Below are 15,686 nucleotides of genomic sequence, written 5' to 3'. Positions count from 1 at the left end.
AAGCTCTAGAAAATGTCACTGTGTCAACAATAGCTCTTCCCAAGTGGGACACGTGGACTCACCTGAAGGGGCTTCAGAGGATTCAGGTTAGCACGGAAGGCTTGTTCGGCTGCATGGAGTCTTTCCTTTGGCAAGGTGCAAATGTAGGCTTCAGAGTCCATGGCCACCGTCTGATTTTGGATTGTAAGGAATTCAAACAATGCTGATCTATTACAGAGATCTCGCAGTCGCATTCGGTAACCGGATAAGAAGACCTGGAAAAGTGGAGAAATCATGTAAGTCTCCCTTTGTGTAAGATCCATAGCACAAAATTGGTTATTTCCTAAAAAAACCTAACCATTCATAACATTTCCAGATAAAGGTAAGAGGGCATTCTTCCCTATAGGTTGTGCAGCCCTGACCCATGCACAACTCAATTCCAAGAAAAAACATGTTTCCCTGCTGGGTATACAGGAGAGAAGTCCTGGGGGGAGGCGGGTCTGTCTCCACTTCTCTACAAACCTGCGCAGAGCAGCAGTGATTCTGTTCTTCACAACAGCCATTTCCTCCAACCAAGGGTACAGACATTGCCTAACTTTCAGTCTTCTGGGAACTGAGCCACAGAGACAAAACAAGGCTTGTGACCAGACACACGTCTGGCAAATATATGTGAAGGGCAAAAGACCAATGTCCAAACTCTGTAGATGTATCTGCCCGCCACATTTTCTGTGCTGTTCTGGATCGGGATCACCTTCTCCCTTCCTCAAAATCATATCTTTACTCACTGCTGAGAGAAACATTTTGCAGTGTTTCAGGGCAGATAATGTACCAGCGGAAAAGGAAAAAAAAAATAATTATCTTTTTTTCATCTTAGAACTAAACAGGATCGATCTGCATCTCAGAGGAGTTCACAGCTCCTGAAAAGTCTGAAAATTTTCTTGTCTTTCAGAAACAAAAGGGCATCAACGGTCCAGGGGTAAAAAAATGCACTATATTCAGAAAACAAGCAGATGGAACCGATAGGAGAAGGAAGAGATTTATAATGCAATACTTGTGTAAACCTTTAACTTTAGTCTGCATTCATATGCCAAAAATAGGATGTTTCCATGCTGCAAACTCAGCTGAATGAGGTAGATAGCTCTCGTATCAAAAAGGCTGGCCTTTTGAAACAGTTTGGGTGAGGATTTTGCCAGCAGAGATACTATTGCTTTTGTAGCCATGCTAAGGGGTATTCCTATGGCTCTAGAATGATACTCAGGAGACCTGAGATGAGTCTAAAGCAGCTTCCCTGGGTGGACGTAAAGAAAACCAGTGTCTCCCAGTGCTTTGGTGATCACTCAAAAAAGTGAAGGTGAACAATCCTTCTACCATCCCCTGTGTCTGCCCACCTTATTTACTCAGATTTTAAGCTCTTTGGAGAAAAGCTCCTCTTTCCAAACACAGTGAGGTCCATAGCATGTGACCCTAGAACAAGGACCCTGCCTGTTCCCTTAAACTAAAACACCCAGTCACACAAGCCAACTCTCTGCAATCATTTCAAGTCATCTGAAACCTTGGTGTCTTCAACATTTCAGTAGAAAGTATCTTTAACTTTTAGGATTAATTATCAAACTACGCTAAACCAGATGGCTTGATAGAATTCACTGAAGAATGAGACAACATGTGCAAAGGGGGCAGCATCTGTAACTTCACAAAAATGAAGTCTGAAAGAATTATTTATCAACTCCACTTTAAAGAGAAGATCTAGTCTGGAGTTGGGTAGCAGGATGGATTTCCTCCTCCTTTTGCACATCACCTTTTGCACTGCCTTAAGGAAACTACAGGTTTTTGGAACACATGGTCCAAGCTCGACAATGGCAGACAGCCATCCCAACACAGGGTCTCCACTGCCTATCTTTATGAAGCCCATCATGAGAGCACTCAGAAGTTTCATTTGCAATCAGTACTCACCTGTACTACATAATATTCAAATGCATCCTTCCACACATGGGTCTCAGCATCCTTTTAAAGCTTATAACCACATAAGACATTAAATTAAAGGCAAGAGGGAAGAGAGAAGGTGGGATTAAATTTTCTCTGTGTTTGTAGAACACCTAGCACAGCGGGGTCCTACACTGTGGATGAAACAATAGACCAACATTATAGTAGTAGTTGAAAATGATCTTTACCTGCTGGAGGTTGACATCTGCATTCAGTAGCACCTCCACGGCAGATGATGGCATGGACACATTATGATGGAGGAAGTCTGAGAACGTCTCGTTGTCAATCAGGAAATCCCGAAGTTTCAAGTCTGGAAAGCAACAAAACAAGCAAAATTCTTGTCAGGGCAATGCTGAAAGGAAACTCATGTGAGAGATCTGAACAGGAAAAGAAAGCTGAAGAATGGGGGAGGGGGAACTACACAAACCATAGTACAAAGGGAAAAGAGGAGCTGCTGGCAAATTGCTCTGAAACTTGGAAGCTTTCGGAGATGTCAATCCATGATGTCTGATCTCAATTAAAAAGAAAAAAGGAACCATTAAAAGCAACTGCTTTAACATCATTACTTCAGTTCAGTTTGCACAAACATACACAGAAGCAACAAGGCACACTGAGCTGTTTCCCTACTCTTGGGTGAAACCTACTCCAGCATTAGCACTGCCCAAAGATTCAGCTTCACTTAATCCCTGTGTTGTTACCAAACATGGGACTGAGTTGGTGCATGAACCACTGAGGGATCTACTAGCATGTATTTTATTAATAGTAGATATACTCTACCATAAATTTCAAAGTCTGACAAATGCAGACACACAGATGTGACACAGAATTGCACACAGGTCTAGAAAACAATCGGTTGGCAAAGTTCCTGCAAATGCTTTTTAATTACATTTTCTTTTTCAAAAGCTTCACCTTCTGAAGCCACTGATGTTTCAGCTCTTGCCTTTGAAACGAATCTGTACCTCTGTCATAGCAGAGGAGAACCATCTGGAAATTATAAGCCTAGATCTTAGGCAACTGACCTTCACACTGCTTTGGGTTAGGGAGAATTCCATCTTTACAATAAGGGAAAGCAGCTATGCCAGGAGGAGCTGAGAGAGCAAGTTTATAAGGGTGAAGATATTCAGGCCCAGACAAGTTCAGCCAGCTAGGTGTCACACTGCTTTTCCTACTCTAGGAAGGGAGGATGCCGGAGCTCTCAGCAAACAGTGGAAAACAATGAGCCCTAAAGGGAAATAATGCAAGGGAGCCCCAAGCGTTTGCACCTTCCCCTTCCTATAGGGAACAGCTGTAACAGAACATCTGTGTTTTTCCCCATTTCCATGGTTTTGGCTTAGCTCAGCGGGTGATAGCCTCCAGAAAGCCCAACCCTCATGTGAGAGCTGCTGGAGGAGCAGGGGTGCTGGCAGGGGTGCGGGTGCCACTTCTGCTTCCAGGGCTGCGCTTGGCAGAGCAGCCATCGATGGGAGGAAGCCACGCGCTCCGCTCTTGCGCACGAAGCACACGGGGTTACTGACGGTCATTGCTCCCTCATCCACATCTCCAGTTACAAATTCCCTCTTGCCTTTCTGTTCCACACCAAAAAGTAAATCGTCCTCCTCTTCTGAGGCAACACGGAGGTTACTTCGGGGCGAGAGTTCCTCCCTTGCCCTCCGCTCTCCTCCCACAGCAGGACCACTCAGCAGGATACTGGTTTTGACCACACCACGCAAATGCCCCACTGCACCCTGTTCACCAAAATGGACCACTATCCACTGGGATAAAGGCTGAGAAAAAGAGACAGCTCCTGCAGTAACATAAAAATGCCCTTTTCTTTCCAGCGCAAGCTAAAGCACCCTGCTTCACTGTGACTGGAGGAAAAATTCCCCCCACCCTGATTACTTGGTTATTTCCTAAATGCACTGAGCTCCCTAAACACTTCTGCAGCTTGTTTATTTTTGGGTGAGATCATCAACAGTTCAGAAACTTAGATGGACAAAGGGGTGGCTGGCTGCAGGCACACTGGCATGCAGAGATCAGATGTTTGCAAGCTTTTTCATGTAATCTGTTCTCTTTTAAAATACTTTTCAAGCTCCTCTTAAAGAGCCACACATCTTTTTCAAAATGTGACCAAACAGTAATTCTCCTGCTTTTCTGTTTCTTCATTGCTGATTTGCTTTTGGGTTTGCCTAGGATTTTTTTGTTTGAGGGTTTGGTTTGGGGTTTTTTTTGCCGTATGGAAGCAGGATTTTCTTGGTTGGGAACATATTTTGTAAGTAATTGCAGCAAAGCAACCTGAGCTACACTGGGATTCCTGCTGACCTGTCTGTAATCACGACGGGGAGTAATAAAGAGCCTGTCATCTTCCAGGGCTGCAGTTAAGCAGCCCAGCATTAGCAGAGCATTTCTCACCTGCCTTTTTGTCATGCTAAGCATTTTCATACCTGCTCTGCAACAGAATTTACTGAAAATCAAAGCTGCCTTCCAAGGCAACTCCTACAAATGTCCAGAGGAGTTTTCATCACCATTTGGGTGAAAACACGAAGGGAACAGAACATACAGTCACCAAAACTGCCTGTGGGACAATGCTTGGCTTCCAGCCGGCTGGTCACAAACCCCTGCTCGCTGGTCATAACTGCTGAAGACCACGCATGGAATTTCTGTGAGACCAAGGGACTGAATCCCAACACCACAGTCCCACTGCAGTGCTCTAAGCAAATAGCCAGCCTTTCTCACCATGCGTATGTTACCCCATCTGGTCCTACTTCCAGCACTTGTGGCTCAGTGTCCTGTGCAATCCCTCTTAATGATGGAGGCATGCATAATGACTTGCACACGAAACCACAGAAAAGCACCAAACACTGCAATCAGCCTAAATTCCTGCCCTAGATGCTTCAAAAATACAAGAGTTAATAGAGGTTTCCTCTTGAAAGCAGCCATTTTCCTCCAAGAGTGCTTGCCACTAGGGCATAAGGAAATACAAGAGCCCTAGTTAAAAGAACTCCTCCAAAAACAGAAAACAAAAGAAACAGGCAAGTTTTGAAGGCTAATATCAAGCTTACCTAATAATGCAAACATTTGGAATGGAAAAACACATTTTACAACCATAGGCCTACTACTGCAATATTTTCCTGCCTTAAGAGCTCAGACACACTATCAAATTACTTGAAAAATGTGAGGCAAAATACGTCAGCTCAAATGTAATTTAACTCGTGCAACTTCTGTCACGCTTGAGACTGACCAAGAGCACAGTCAAACTATTGCAAGCCGGCTGGCACAGAACAATGCAGCTGCAGCATCCAGACAGCGCATCAGAGAGAGATGTACTTTTGCTGAGAAGGACGTGCAGCCTCTCCTTCCCTCTCCCCTTCGTATTCAAGAGAAAACCAGGGGAGCTGCAGTCCTGCAGGCTCCCCTCACCACCACATGAAACCTCAGGTCCCAGCAACGAAGACAAGCCTCAGGTACAAATGCGGAGATGAAGCTGAGGTCAAACTGAGCAACCATGCTCAGAGACAGTCAATGGGATGAACATCTGCAGAAGAAACACTGTGGTAGTTTGTCCTTATGTAGACTATTTTTACAGATGCAATCCCACAAGACCAACAGCAGAGATCATAAGCAGAGGCTTTGCTTATAAGCCATGCAAATAACCCTCAATGCCAGCAGTCCCAGCAGGGTCTGAAATGCTTTTGTTCTACGTAGCTCCACTTCAGGCACTGTGCACAACAAGGCAGGAGACAGTCCCCATCCCCACGAAACAAGTAGAGAAGTCCATTTCCCATACAGGGCAGGGGAGAAAGGTCCTCCCTATGGCCACATAAGGAAGTCTCCAGCACAACAGATTGCTCCCAGAGCTGGAGGTCTGGTGCCTTAACCACAAAGCCACCTTCCTCTCTCAAGTCACAGGTCAGAATTAGACAATCACACATGGCATAATTTCATGGACACTGACTTCATGAAAGGCGCATCTGTCCTTTGTTTCCACACAGTTCAAACCCACTTTGGGGGCTGAATTCTGGGCATGGAAACCAGACACTCACAACGTTCAGGTTGCAGAACGTCTCCCACAGGACCGAACACACTGTTTTAAGTCTTTATAAGGTTCACATTTTCCTGACATCTCAACCTTTTCCAGCACCTTTGTGCCTGAACACAGACTTAGGTCAGTCCTTCCCTGCTTGAGAATCAAATCATTGTGACAATAATAAACAAATATAAAACCTACTCAAGAAGCTCAAGACATCCACAAGAATTAACAAAGAAAAACAGAACCTCCATGCTTGCTACATGACTGGTTAAATCAAACAGCGAAACAAAAATTGTTCATTAAAAAAAAATAGCAAGTCAGTGCTATGTGGGGTCTCCATTCCTTGCAGATCAGAACTGAAGCACTGATTGTGCAGTGAAGAAACTGTCCAGAATCTGCATGGTCTCCACAGCCAGAGATTTTTTAGTGTGCTCAGTCTAGAAACACATCCCCAGTTACTTTCACAAGCTCAAACTGTGGGTCAGTGTAGGAAAAAACAAAAGAAACCACAGCCAGGAACCAGTTTTAATTTTCTGTTCTTCCTAAAGTATGGCCATGGCAGGTCTCACAGTAAGCAGTAACCATTTCCAGCAGCACTGGGAAGATCCACAGACAAGTGGGACAAAAAAGCTTCTAAGGACAATTTACAGAGCAAGACTGTTCCCCTCAAACTTCTATTCTTTCTTGCTTCACTTAGAAGCACGGAGGGCTCATACCTTCCTCCAGAAACTTAATGGTGCAGTGTCTTTTAAAATTAAACAATGGGTTAGAAAGACAAAACCCCACGGAAATTGTGGCTACAGTTTTCATATCCTGAACACTGCCTTTTAAAAATAAAAGGCATACCAGTGACATTTCAACATATCTCAGTCTACCGTAGACTACAGAGCTCACCAGGTCTGACTTCAATTTGTGGGGTTTCTGCCCAAGGGGTTTGTGCCCATGGTCTACAATGAGTCAGATTTTCAGCCAGTTTAAAGCTAACAAGCTCAGTGAAAACAATGTGAAGTCAAATCTATTGTTTACTGACCAGCTTCACATGCCATAAGTTCCTACAAGGAACTGGGTGAAAGAAGGGGGAGAAGGGGATTCATGCCATAAGTTAATTCAGAAGCTAAGAGGAAAGCAGGGCATTCTGTCCTGTCTACAAACACGACTATTTGTCTTTCACTCCCTCTTGATTGAATGTGCAAGGCAGAAAACAATTATGTTATTTTCTGTATATCCACTGTAGTTGGAAGATTTACTAGCCTTTGGCTAAGCCTGTATTCCTCACAGGCAAGCACCAAGGCAAAAGAGAAGCTGGTGTCAAATTAATTATGAACTTTAATTTCTCATCACAGAGACTGCTTATAGGGCAGCCCAATCATTTTCATAACAGCAGAATTAAGGCATCACAGCAAGCTGAAATGGTAACAGGACAGGGCATGAGAAGCTTTAGCTTCGTTCTTTAGAGTCAACAGGTTTCCACAAGTGCCTGAAGGAGACAAGATAGACAAGTGGGTTCCTAACACAATGGAGTCAGAGGTCTCCACCAGTTAACAGAAAGACCAAAGTAGGGAAGAGTGGCAAGTGAGCAAATAAGGCATCTTCTTCTCCCTGCACAAAGAGTTCACATTCATCACTTCCAGTTCCCGACTCAGGTAAAACCATGCTTATGCAGCAGTGAAGGTGGGTGTGCAGCACTTCTGACATGGGCTCTCACATGAGAACAGTAACTCGCACAGTCTGATTGCACAGCTGGCTCTCAAGACTGTGCAACGCTACCCCACAGCACCCAGGCATGACTGGAGGACAAGGTCAAGATGCTCCATGGTCATACACACATGCTTCATCCTGGGCATCACTAGTTCACTGGTTGTACTCCCTGTAACAGGAGTTTTTGCAAGACAAAAGCAAATGAAGGGGCTGAGTCATAGAAAAGAATCACAGAATCAGCTAGACTGGAAGAGACCTTTAAGATCATCAAATCCAATCCTTTACTCCAGGACTGCCAAGACCACCACTAAACCATGTCACTGAGGGCCTACATGATTTTTGAACACATCCAGGTACGCTGATTCCACCATTGCCATGGGCAGCCTGTTCTGAGCACCCTCTCTGTGAAGAAATTGTTCCTAACATCCAATCTAAACCTCCCCTGGTGCAGCTTGGGGCTGTTACCTCTTGTCCTATCACTTGGTATTTGGGAGAAAAGACCAACCACCACCTTCACTGCAACCTCCTTTCAGGTTGTTGTAGAGAGCAGTAAGGTCCACCCTGAGCCTTTTCTTCTCCAGACTAAACACCTCCCAGGTCCTTCAACCGTTCCTCATCACACTTGTTCTCCAGACCCTTCACCAGCTTTGGTGCCCTTCTATGGACCCACTCCAGCACCTCCATGTCTCTCTCGTAGTGAGGGGCCCAGAACTGAACACAGGATTTGAGGTACGGCCTCACCAGTGCCGAGGGCAGGAGGATGATCACTGCCCTGATGCTGCTGGCCACAGGAAGCTGAGACTAAGAGCAGGAGATCTTGGCCTGTTACAGCATTGTACCCTGCTGAGCCAATGACCCTGACCTGCAATATGAAAAGCAAACATTTCAAATAGGACAGTACTGAACAAGAGCAAGACAGCAAATTTTCATCTGCCTTCATTATATTCCTAACTTTGGACAACACATCTAGAAAACATGATTTTTTTTTTTTTTATTTTTTTTTTTTGGGGGGGGAGGGAGGTGTTGGGTTTTTTTGGGGTTTGTTTGTTTGGGTTTTTTTTGTTTGTTCGTCTTTTTAAGAGCAATTACTATGCTTTTATTTTTCTTTTCCTGCAGGGCAGTCTTCCCCTATGTGCATTCCCACCTCCTGTGTGGTGAGAACAGCTCTCAAAGCTGCCTGCATCCCTACTGAAACTGGCAGGAGCTGAAACTGAAGAAGTTGGACAGCCGTACCTAGGTTTGCTAACAAGAAATCAAACAGCGCAGCAGGCATGTTGTGCGGGATCTGCTAGTGTGAAAATACAAGCCTAATTTGCTCACAGTCTAAGTGCTGTTCCTTCTGCAGCCATGGCTTGACCTGTTTTCATGTCAGGCTACAGCTCTTTGCTCTCTGCCTGCCTCTGCAGACATTAGATAAGAACACCCATTTAACCAGAGATCATCATCTTCATGTGTTTGCCATGCCAAATAGTGATGTGAGTACAGGGAGGCAACCTGCTGTCCATCTCCAGCAGCTAGGACCTCTCCTGGGAGAAAGGGAAATGAGTGATCCAGGCCTTCCCTCTCACCTTGGGACTGCAAACACCGGAACCATCTCCGTTCCTCTCTACAAGTCACCATTTTTGCTTGGAAGAGCTTTAAAGAACAGTGGCCAGCACAGTCACTCTGGCAGAAAGCACAGCTGACACCTTAATACGTGGTACACACACAAAGGACCAGTCCTTGGTTAGGCTTCTCTGGGGGTATGCTGGCTTCAAGGATGCAGAGCCCATTTAAGCCTGCTGAGATCCCATCTCCAACCTGCCTGGAAAGTCAGCAGCAAACACAAGTCTCAGACCTCTCCCTGGGTAGTACTTTAACTCCCACATAGCATCAGGACCTCTCCTGTATGACACACACAACAAACTCTGCATGAAAAAGCAAAGACACAACGCACCCACATGAAAGCCATCACCCGGTCACCCACCATCTGCAGAGCTTCAGTCTAGCAAGGGGTACACCCAGCCACCTCCCTAGGCTCAGTGTAACACCACAGGAGAGAGATTCTGTTGTGTTCCCTGGCTGCAAGCCAAGTTCTGTTATCGGGACAAACAACTGTGAAATACAGCTTGCCAATGGGGGGAAAAAAAAAAGAAAAAAAAAGAAAAAAATTATTCTAACAGTGCAAAAAATGAAGCCGTTTTAAAGAAAACATCGTCAGTATCTTCACTGTATTGCTTTAAGAAGCAAATGCCAAGCAGAGCTCCAAATTGCACAGCAGTTATAATTGGTTGAAAATTCTCCTGCTAATTTTCGCAAAATAAGGACAAACTGCAAAATTCTCGGCCTTCAAATTGGCTTGTTAGCCACAAAGATGACATAACTCAGGTATGATCAGACACAATACTTAATCACTGCAGCAAATTATTTTCAGGAGTGGTATACAGAACACATTCAGGGCTGGTACAGGCTATGGAGAAGGTCTGTAAAGGTCAAACCCAGCTCAGAGAAAGAAAAGTGCTTCTGAAGAGGCAGAATGTAAGGGTTTGCTGTTAAGACTGGATTTTGCCTGCACTAGGAACATTATGCCCTAGCTAATACACAGATTTTAGATGTTTCAAAACATCAACTCAGACACAGTAAGATACAGTGAAAGAATTAATTGGAAGATAGACTGGAAAACAAATGCCAGGGACACATCCAGCCACATACCCCTATTCTAATGGCAAACACTGGTGTGAGCATATAAGGAATGCCATTACGGCATTAAAAGGCATGGAACTAAGCAGAAACTGAAAGTTCGAGCTGTGACCATGAAAAACCCTGTCTAGAATTCCTTGTACTTGAGCAAGTGACCTTAAATTCAGTGGAAATTCAAGTCACAGGAAAAAGCAGGGCTGGACATTTTAATCAAATGACCATTACTAACAGAAGGGTTTTCATGAGCTGGCTACGTGAGCTTGCATCTGGTATACTGCTGGCTCAAATGCAAACAGGAAACACCTATATCAGAACCATTTCAAGCCCCCAAACAAGCAGGAAGAATCATCCCAGCAGTACCATGCTACTCTAAACTTATCACAGCACCAGCTACCCAGTGCGAAAGGCTTCCCGCATGACACTGGTATGGGTAGTGATGAACCTCTAGCAAAATAGCAGGCAGAGCTGCCCAGGACCAAAGCACCCTGACTCCTGCACTTACTTGTTCTGCCTTACACACAAGGACTGATGAGAAAAACCCATCCCTCCCTTGGGTGTGAAGCCTCGCCCTGCCATGGCTCCCCTCCTGTCACTGGCACAAATTCAGGAAACTTCACATCTGACTTATTTTAGATACCAAGTCTGCAGGCAGCAGATCACAGTGGCTCTTGCTTCCCCTACATTCAGGAAGACCTCTCACTTCTGGATTTAGTGCCAAGTCTAATGCCCTTAATCTAGCACACAACAGCAGAAGCCACCTCCAGAACAAAGGGTCAAATCAAGAGTTTAAGGCAACCTTTGCAACTGTTCAGCCCCTTCACTAGTATAAATCAGGCTGTTGAGCAACACCACTTCAGAACAGTTAAAAAACGTTCTCAGTCTTTGGGAAACACTGAAAAGCAGATGCTCAGTAGATATGCTTACCCAAAGTCACGTATAGTCTGGCCTAGAGATCACATCTCTTGCACCCTCAGTGTGACAGTATACTGCTGTTCACACTGGGATGCTCCCACCAGTCTCTGCTTTAATAGTCTGAGGAGCTCATCCTTCTGGTTGGTGTTCTTCTGGACTGTCAATATACTAACCATTCCTTCCATTCAGTAGCAACATAACTTGCTGGCTGAAAATACACCTTGGAGTACTTGCACCCGTATCAGTGTCCACTGCATTTTACATAGAGGACACAAACATTATTAGTAGACACAGAAAACATCAGTGCCTCTTGTTGCTTTAGGAACCTGATCCTCTGTACCAGCATCCCAAAGCAGTGCAAATACCCTACAGAAAACTGAGCGTGCACTGCTGGAGTGGTCTTCTGCGTTATTTATATGGATGCATTGGCAAAATTCTTTGTGTTTTCTTCAGGTAGCAGCACAAAGGAAACAAGAAAAGGAAGGAAAGAGGCCAGGTAGGTGAAGAAACTTGGGGTCTTACAGGGCTCCTCCATCGTGTTGATTTCTGATCTCTGGCTTTGCAGAACACTTTCCCCCACCTGCTGGGTAGTGGGCAAGTATGTGAACGGAGCAGGGTAGTAGTATAGGTCTGCAGGCATAACTGATAGCTGCTGACCATGTTGTAACACAGCTGTGCCTTCGCTACAAGGAAAGTTATTGAGACAACACACTTCCATGTGTGGTTCTTTACATCTAGTCTCAAGTGGTAAAGCTGTTGGTGGGTTGTGGGTTTTTTTCCCTACTGTTCTGAAGTAGCATTTTGTTCAGTAGAAAACAGCTGCTGCTTTCCTAAGCAGCCAGTTGGCACAAGTCAGAACAAGCACTTAGACTCGAGATACTGCTATTTGCAGTAAGCTGTCTTCGTCCCATCAGCAAATCCCCCTCTGGCATACGTATATGCTCAATGAACCTCAGATATGGTCCTGTTATGTTTCAAATGCAATTGCTAAAATAGAAGAAAAAGTACTCAGAGAAAGGACCCTCTGAGACGTAATAGTTCATGCTTATTAAGTTCTGCCTGGCTACAGTCATGCAAACCTGCCAATGTCAAGCAAAAACGCATTTGAAGACTAATGCAGGTAGTAGTATTTGCCTCTGAAAAGGCAAGAAGAATATAAAGGGTCAGGGAGGAGAAAAGAATGAAATTAAACAACAGCAGCCACAGGAAAGGATCTTTCTTTTAAATCCCTTAAAAGAGACTTTTAATGCACACCCTTAGAACAAAACCTAAATTAGACAAGGAAGGAAGTTGGCCATTTACAGAGGGTGTGTCATAGATAAGACTGAAATCTCCTCCACATACAGGGGATTAGTGCTGCCCAGTCAGCATAAAAAAGGTAAGGTGACATCTTCAGCTAATAGGTGAGCTGTATTCCACAGAATTTTCAAAGCTACACCAATTTTTCATGAACTATTTTATGCCACAGCATAAGCAATATGTAGTTTTAACAATCTCAGTTAATTATTAACAGTTAATATGTAAAAATATGGGGTTGGGGTTTTTTTGTTCTGCAGTTTTTTCATTCAGTTTCAATGGATTTGTCCAGAATTTTAGAAAGAAAAGCATATGCAAAGTACGATGTAAGCATGTAACCTGAACTAAAAATGCATCTGAAACAAGACATGACCACTACCTGATAAAACGTGGTAAAACCAGAAAGAACCCTAGGGGTAGACATGAAGAATGCTGCAGGTTATTGAAGCTGCAAATTGTAGCAACAAGTGGTAGAATATGTTGTTTGATTTTAGCCAGGATCCTGGCATTAACACTCACTTATTTTGTGACCAAAAATAATTAAATAAAACAGCATCTGTTTCGCATGAAAAAGGCTGCCTACAAAAATTGAACTTTAATGGATTAAAAAAAACCCCAAAACTTTGAATCAACATCAACAATATTTCAAAACCATCACCTTTTATTGCAAGCTGATTACACTGAAAACTGCCACATCCTACTGTGTTTCAGAATGAGGGCCCCAGTTCCTTGGCAGTCACTGTTAGTTTCTCAAGAGCGCTGTAAAAATTAGGTAGTGTTCATAATGCGCAATGAAGATGAAAATGTATTATTACTAGAGAAGACTCCAGAGCTGAACATTAACTTGTCAAAGCTGAATATTAACTAAAGAGATACAGGAGGTCAGATCCAAATTAGGCAACTCTAGCCTTAGCACCAAGTCAGATAAAGGAGTGGGCAGGGCTTTTTCCAACTGTGGCAATTTCAATCACCAGTCTCATGAGAGCTCAGCCCCACAGAAATCCCCCAAGAAAGTTGAACTCTTCACCGGATGACAGTGGTACAAATTTCCTAGGGGGCTGCTAACACCAAGCTCGATGTGAAGAGTCTCTATCCTGCTCTCACCCTGCCTCAGACTGTACCTTAAATAAATCACGTGCAATCTTCCACAAATCAGGCAATTTATTGAGAATGAGATTAGAAGTCATTGAGAAAAAATCCAGAAATTGTGCCAGAGTGGAGAACAGCAAATAAATGCAAACTGGAGTTAACACTGAGCGTTAATTTTCGGCAACATAATGCTGGTATGAGCAAGCTGTACTGCCAAGGTTGCACACAAAAAGGAGATAATAGGAGAGTGTGAAAGGTATAATTGCTTACTTAACACTCTCAGTTTTATTTGCTGGTTCAAAACAGAAGTCAGTGTTGACAAAACAGGCTGAAGAGTTTTAGGAGACTAAAGAAAGCACCCAGAAATTTTTAATACTGTCCTGCTTCTGCAGCAGATGCTAATATTACTTATACAGCAAAAAGTGCATGAAGTAATTCTTGTTTTCATTACCACTGTGCCTTTATCTAGACAATTAACAGCAAGATAAGGATGGTACCTTTAAGGTACAGTGATTTGGTATCAGTTGGAATAGCTTTGTTGCTAATTGTAGATATGGACCCTGCAGGCTTCCCAGCGTGCAGTCAAATCATTAGCTGGCACGAGGTCTTAAAGTAACCAAATTGCCAGTGCAGCCCTTCACCAGTGCAGTCCAATGTTGACCTGCTTGTGATTCTCCTCATGTTTTTTAAATAGGGTTCGTAGTCTTCTGTGATAGAATTCTTGTAAATTCTCAACCTTCTGTCACCTAGTATAGTACAGACACTGCAGCAAGGCCAGACTTAATATAACACTGCATGAGGGTTTTTCAATTCCACTTTCAAAGGGATTTCAGTCTTTCCCTCCCACATCCATACCTAGGATCCTAGCTGCCATAATTCTAAAACTGTCACTTCAAAAGCATCTCAGGAAAAGGAAGTTCAGACCAAAACCAGGAACTAAAACCGAGTTCTGCAGAATCACAAAACACATGACAGGCACTTCAGATGCACATTACACTCTGTTTACCCACTTCAACCTCTAAGCAAAGTCATGCAATAACAATGCTATTACAGATAAAGAAACCTCTGGAAGTTCATGGACTGCCCCATAGGAAACAAATATGATTCTCCTGGTAACAGATTTAATGCTGCAGCAGACCTTTGTGACTAAACCTCTATCAACATCATTTTATTACTTCAATCTCACTTCTGGGTTTGACGTATTAAGGAAAGCAGAAGTAGTCTTTAGTGAAGGTGCTAACTATGCAAATGTGTAATTCAGCAAATATCATGCCACCTTACTAATAAAAGCAACACACAACCTGAGACCCACAGTGCCATAAGAAATCTTCTCTACCCTTGCTTATCTCTTGAGTATCAACCTCCCAGTTTCAGTTTAGGACAATAAAAAATAATGGTCCCACTGGATTCCCACAGAGGCTGTGGCCACTATCTGTAGTAAAAGACCTTCCAGGAATGTTTTGTAAAGGTTTTTCCAGAAGATCTGCAGTCACCCGCATGACTTCCATTCACATACCAAAACAACCCTAAACCAAATCTAAGGAGTCTCAAGTCCGTGCCTGTTCAGTAACCCAGTGATTTAAATAAAAAAATAATTAGGCAAATGTAGGAAAATTGCCATGTGTACCGAATTTCCTACCTGCCTCGCCAGCACGGCACACTACAAAACCCTTTGCACAATGCAAGTACCCAGTATTGAGAGCGTGTTCTACTTGCTCCGTCCCTGACAGATCGCATCTGACCAAAGCAGAAGTCACACTGGGCTCCTCTTCTTGGCTGGATGCTTTGGGCTGGGAGGCAGCATCAGCCAGGAGTGCCATGGGGGGAGTTCTGCCGACGGCTAACACAAAGTGCTGAAAACCACGAAGTAAAGCAGCCTTCCTGCCCACCCCTACGAGTCAAGATCTCTCTACCAATACCACAAGGCAGCATTTTTGGCAACATTTTCCCGGTCTCAAGAAACAAGAAGGACCTTGTGCGTCACTGTGTGGTGCTGCATCAGAGAGCCCAGCCGTATATTTATGTGCAGCCATGCAATGGCAGGAAT

At 43.9% G+C, this 15,686-nt stretch overlaps 1 protein-coding gene across 5 annotated transcripts in view; it reads right to left on the bottom strand.

The window, feature by feature from the left end:
• Positions 1 to 15,686, bottom strand: part of ABCA1 (ATP binding cassette subfamily A member 1) — a 95,107-nt gene that overhangs the window by 46,951 nt on the left and 32,470 nt on the right. For all 5 annotated transcript variants that reach the window (XR_013958816.1, XM_080638554.1, XM_080638555.1 and 2 more), the window contains 2 exons: positions 2,148 to 2,269; positions 63 to 254 (listed from right to left, as the gene is read on the bottom strand). Coding sequence is in view for 4 of the 5 variants with exons in the window: in XM_080638554.1 (XP_080494680.1) it covers positions 63 to 254; positions 2,148 to 2,269 (314 nt within the window). In the remaining variant the exon portion in view is untranslated. The remainder of the gene's footprint in view (positions 1 to 62; positions 255 to 2,147; positions 2,270 to 15,686) is intronic.

Source organism: Psittacula echo, assembly GCF_963264785.1.
Source record: "Psittacula echo genome assembly, chromosome: Z".
Classification (NCBI taxonomy): domain Eukaryota; kingdom Metazoa; phylum Chordata; class Aves; order Psittaciformes; family Psittacidae; genus Psittacula; species Psittacula echo.
Note: the sequence above shows the minus strand (reverse complement) of the source record. Positions and strands in the feature narration are given on the sequence as shown.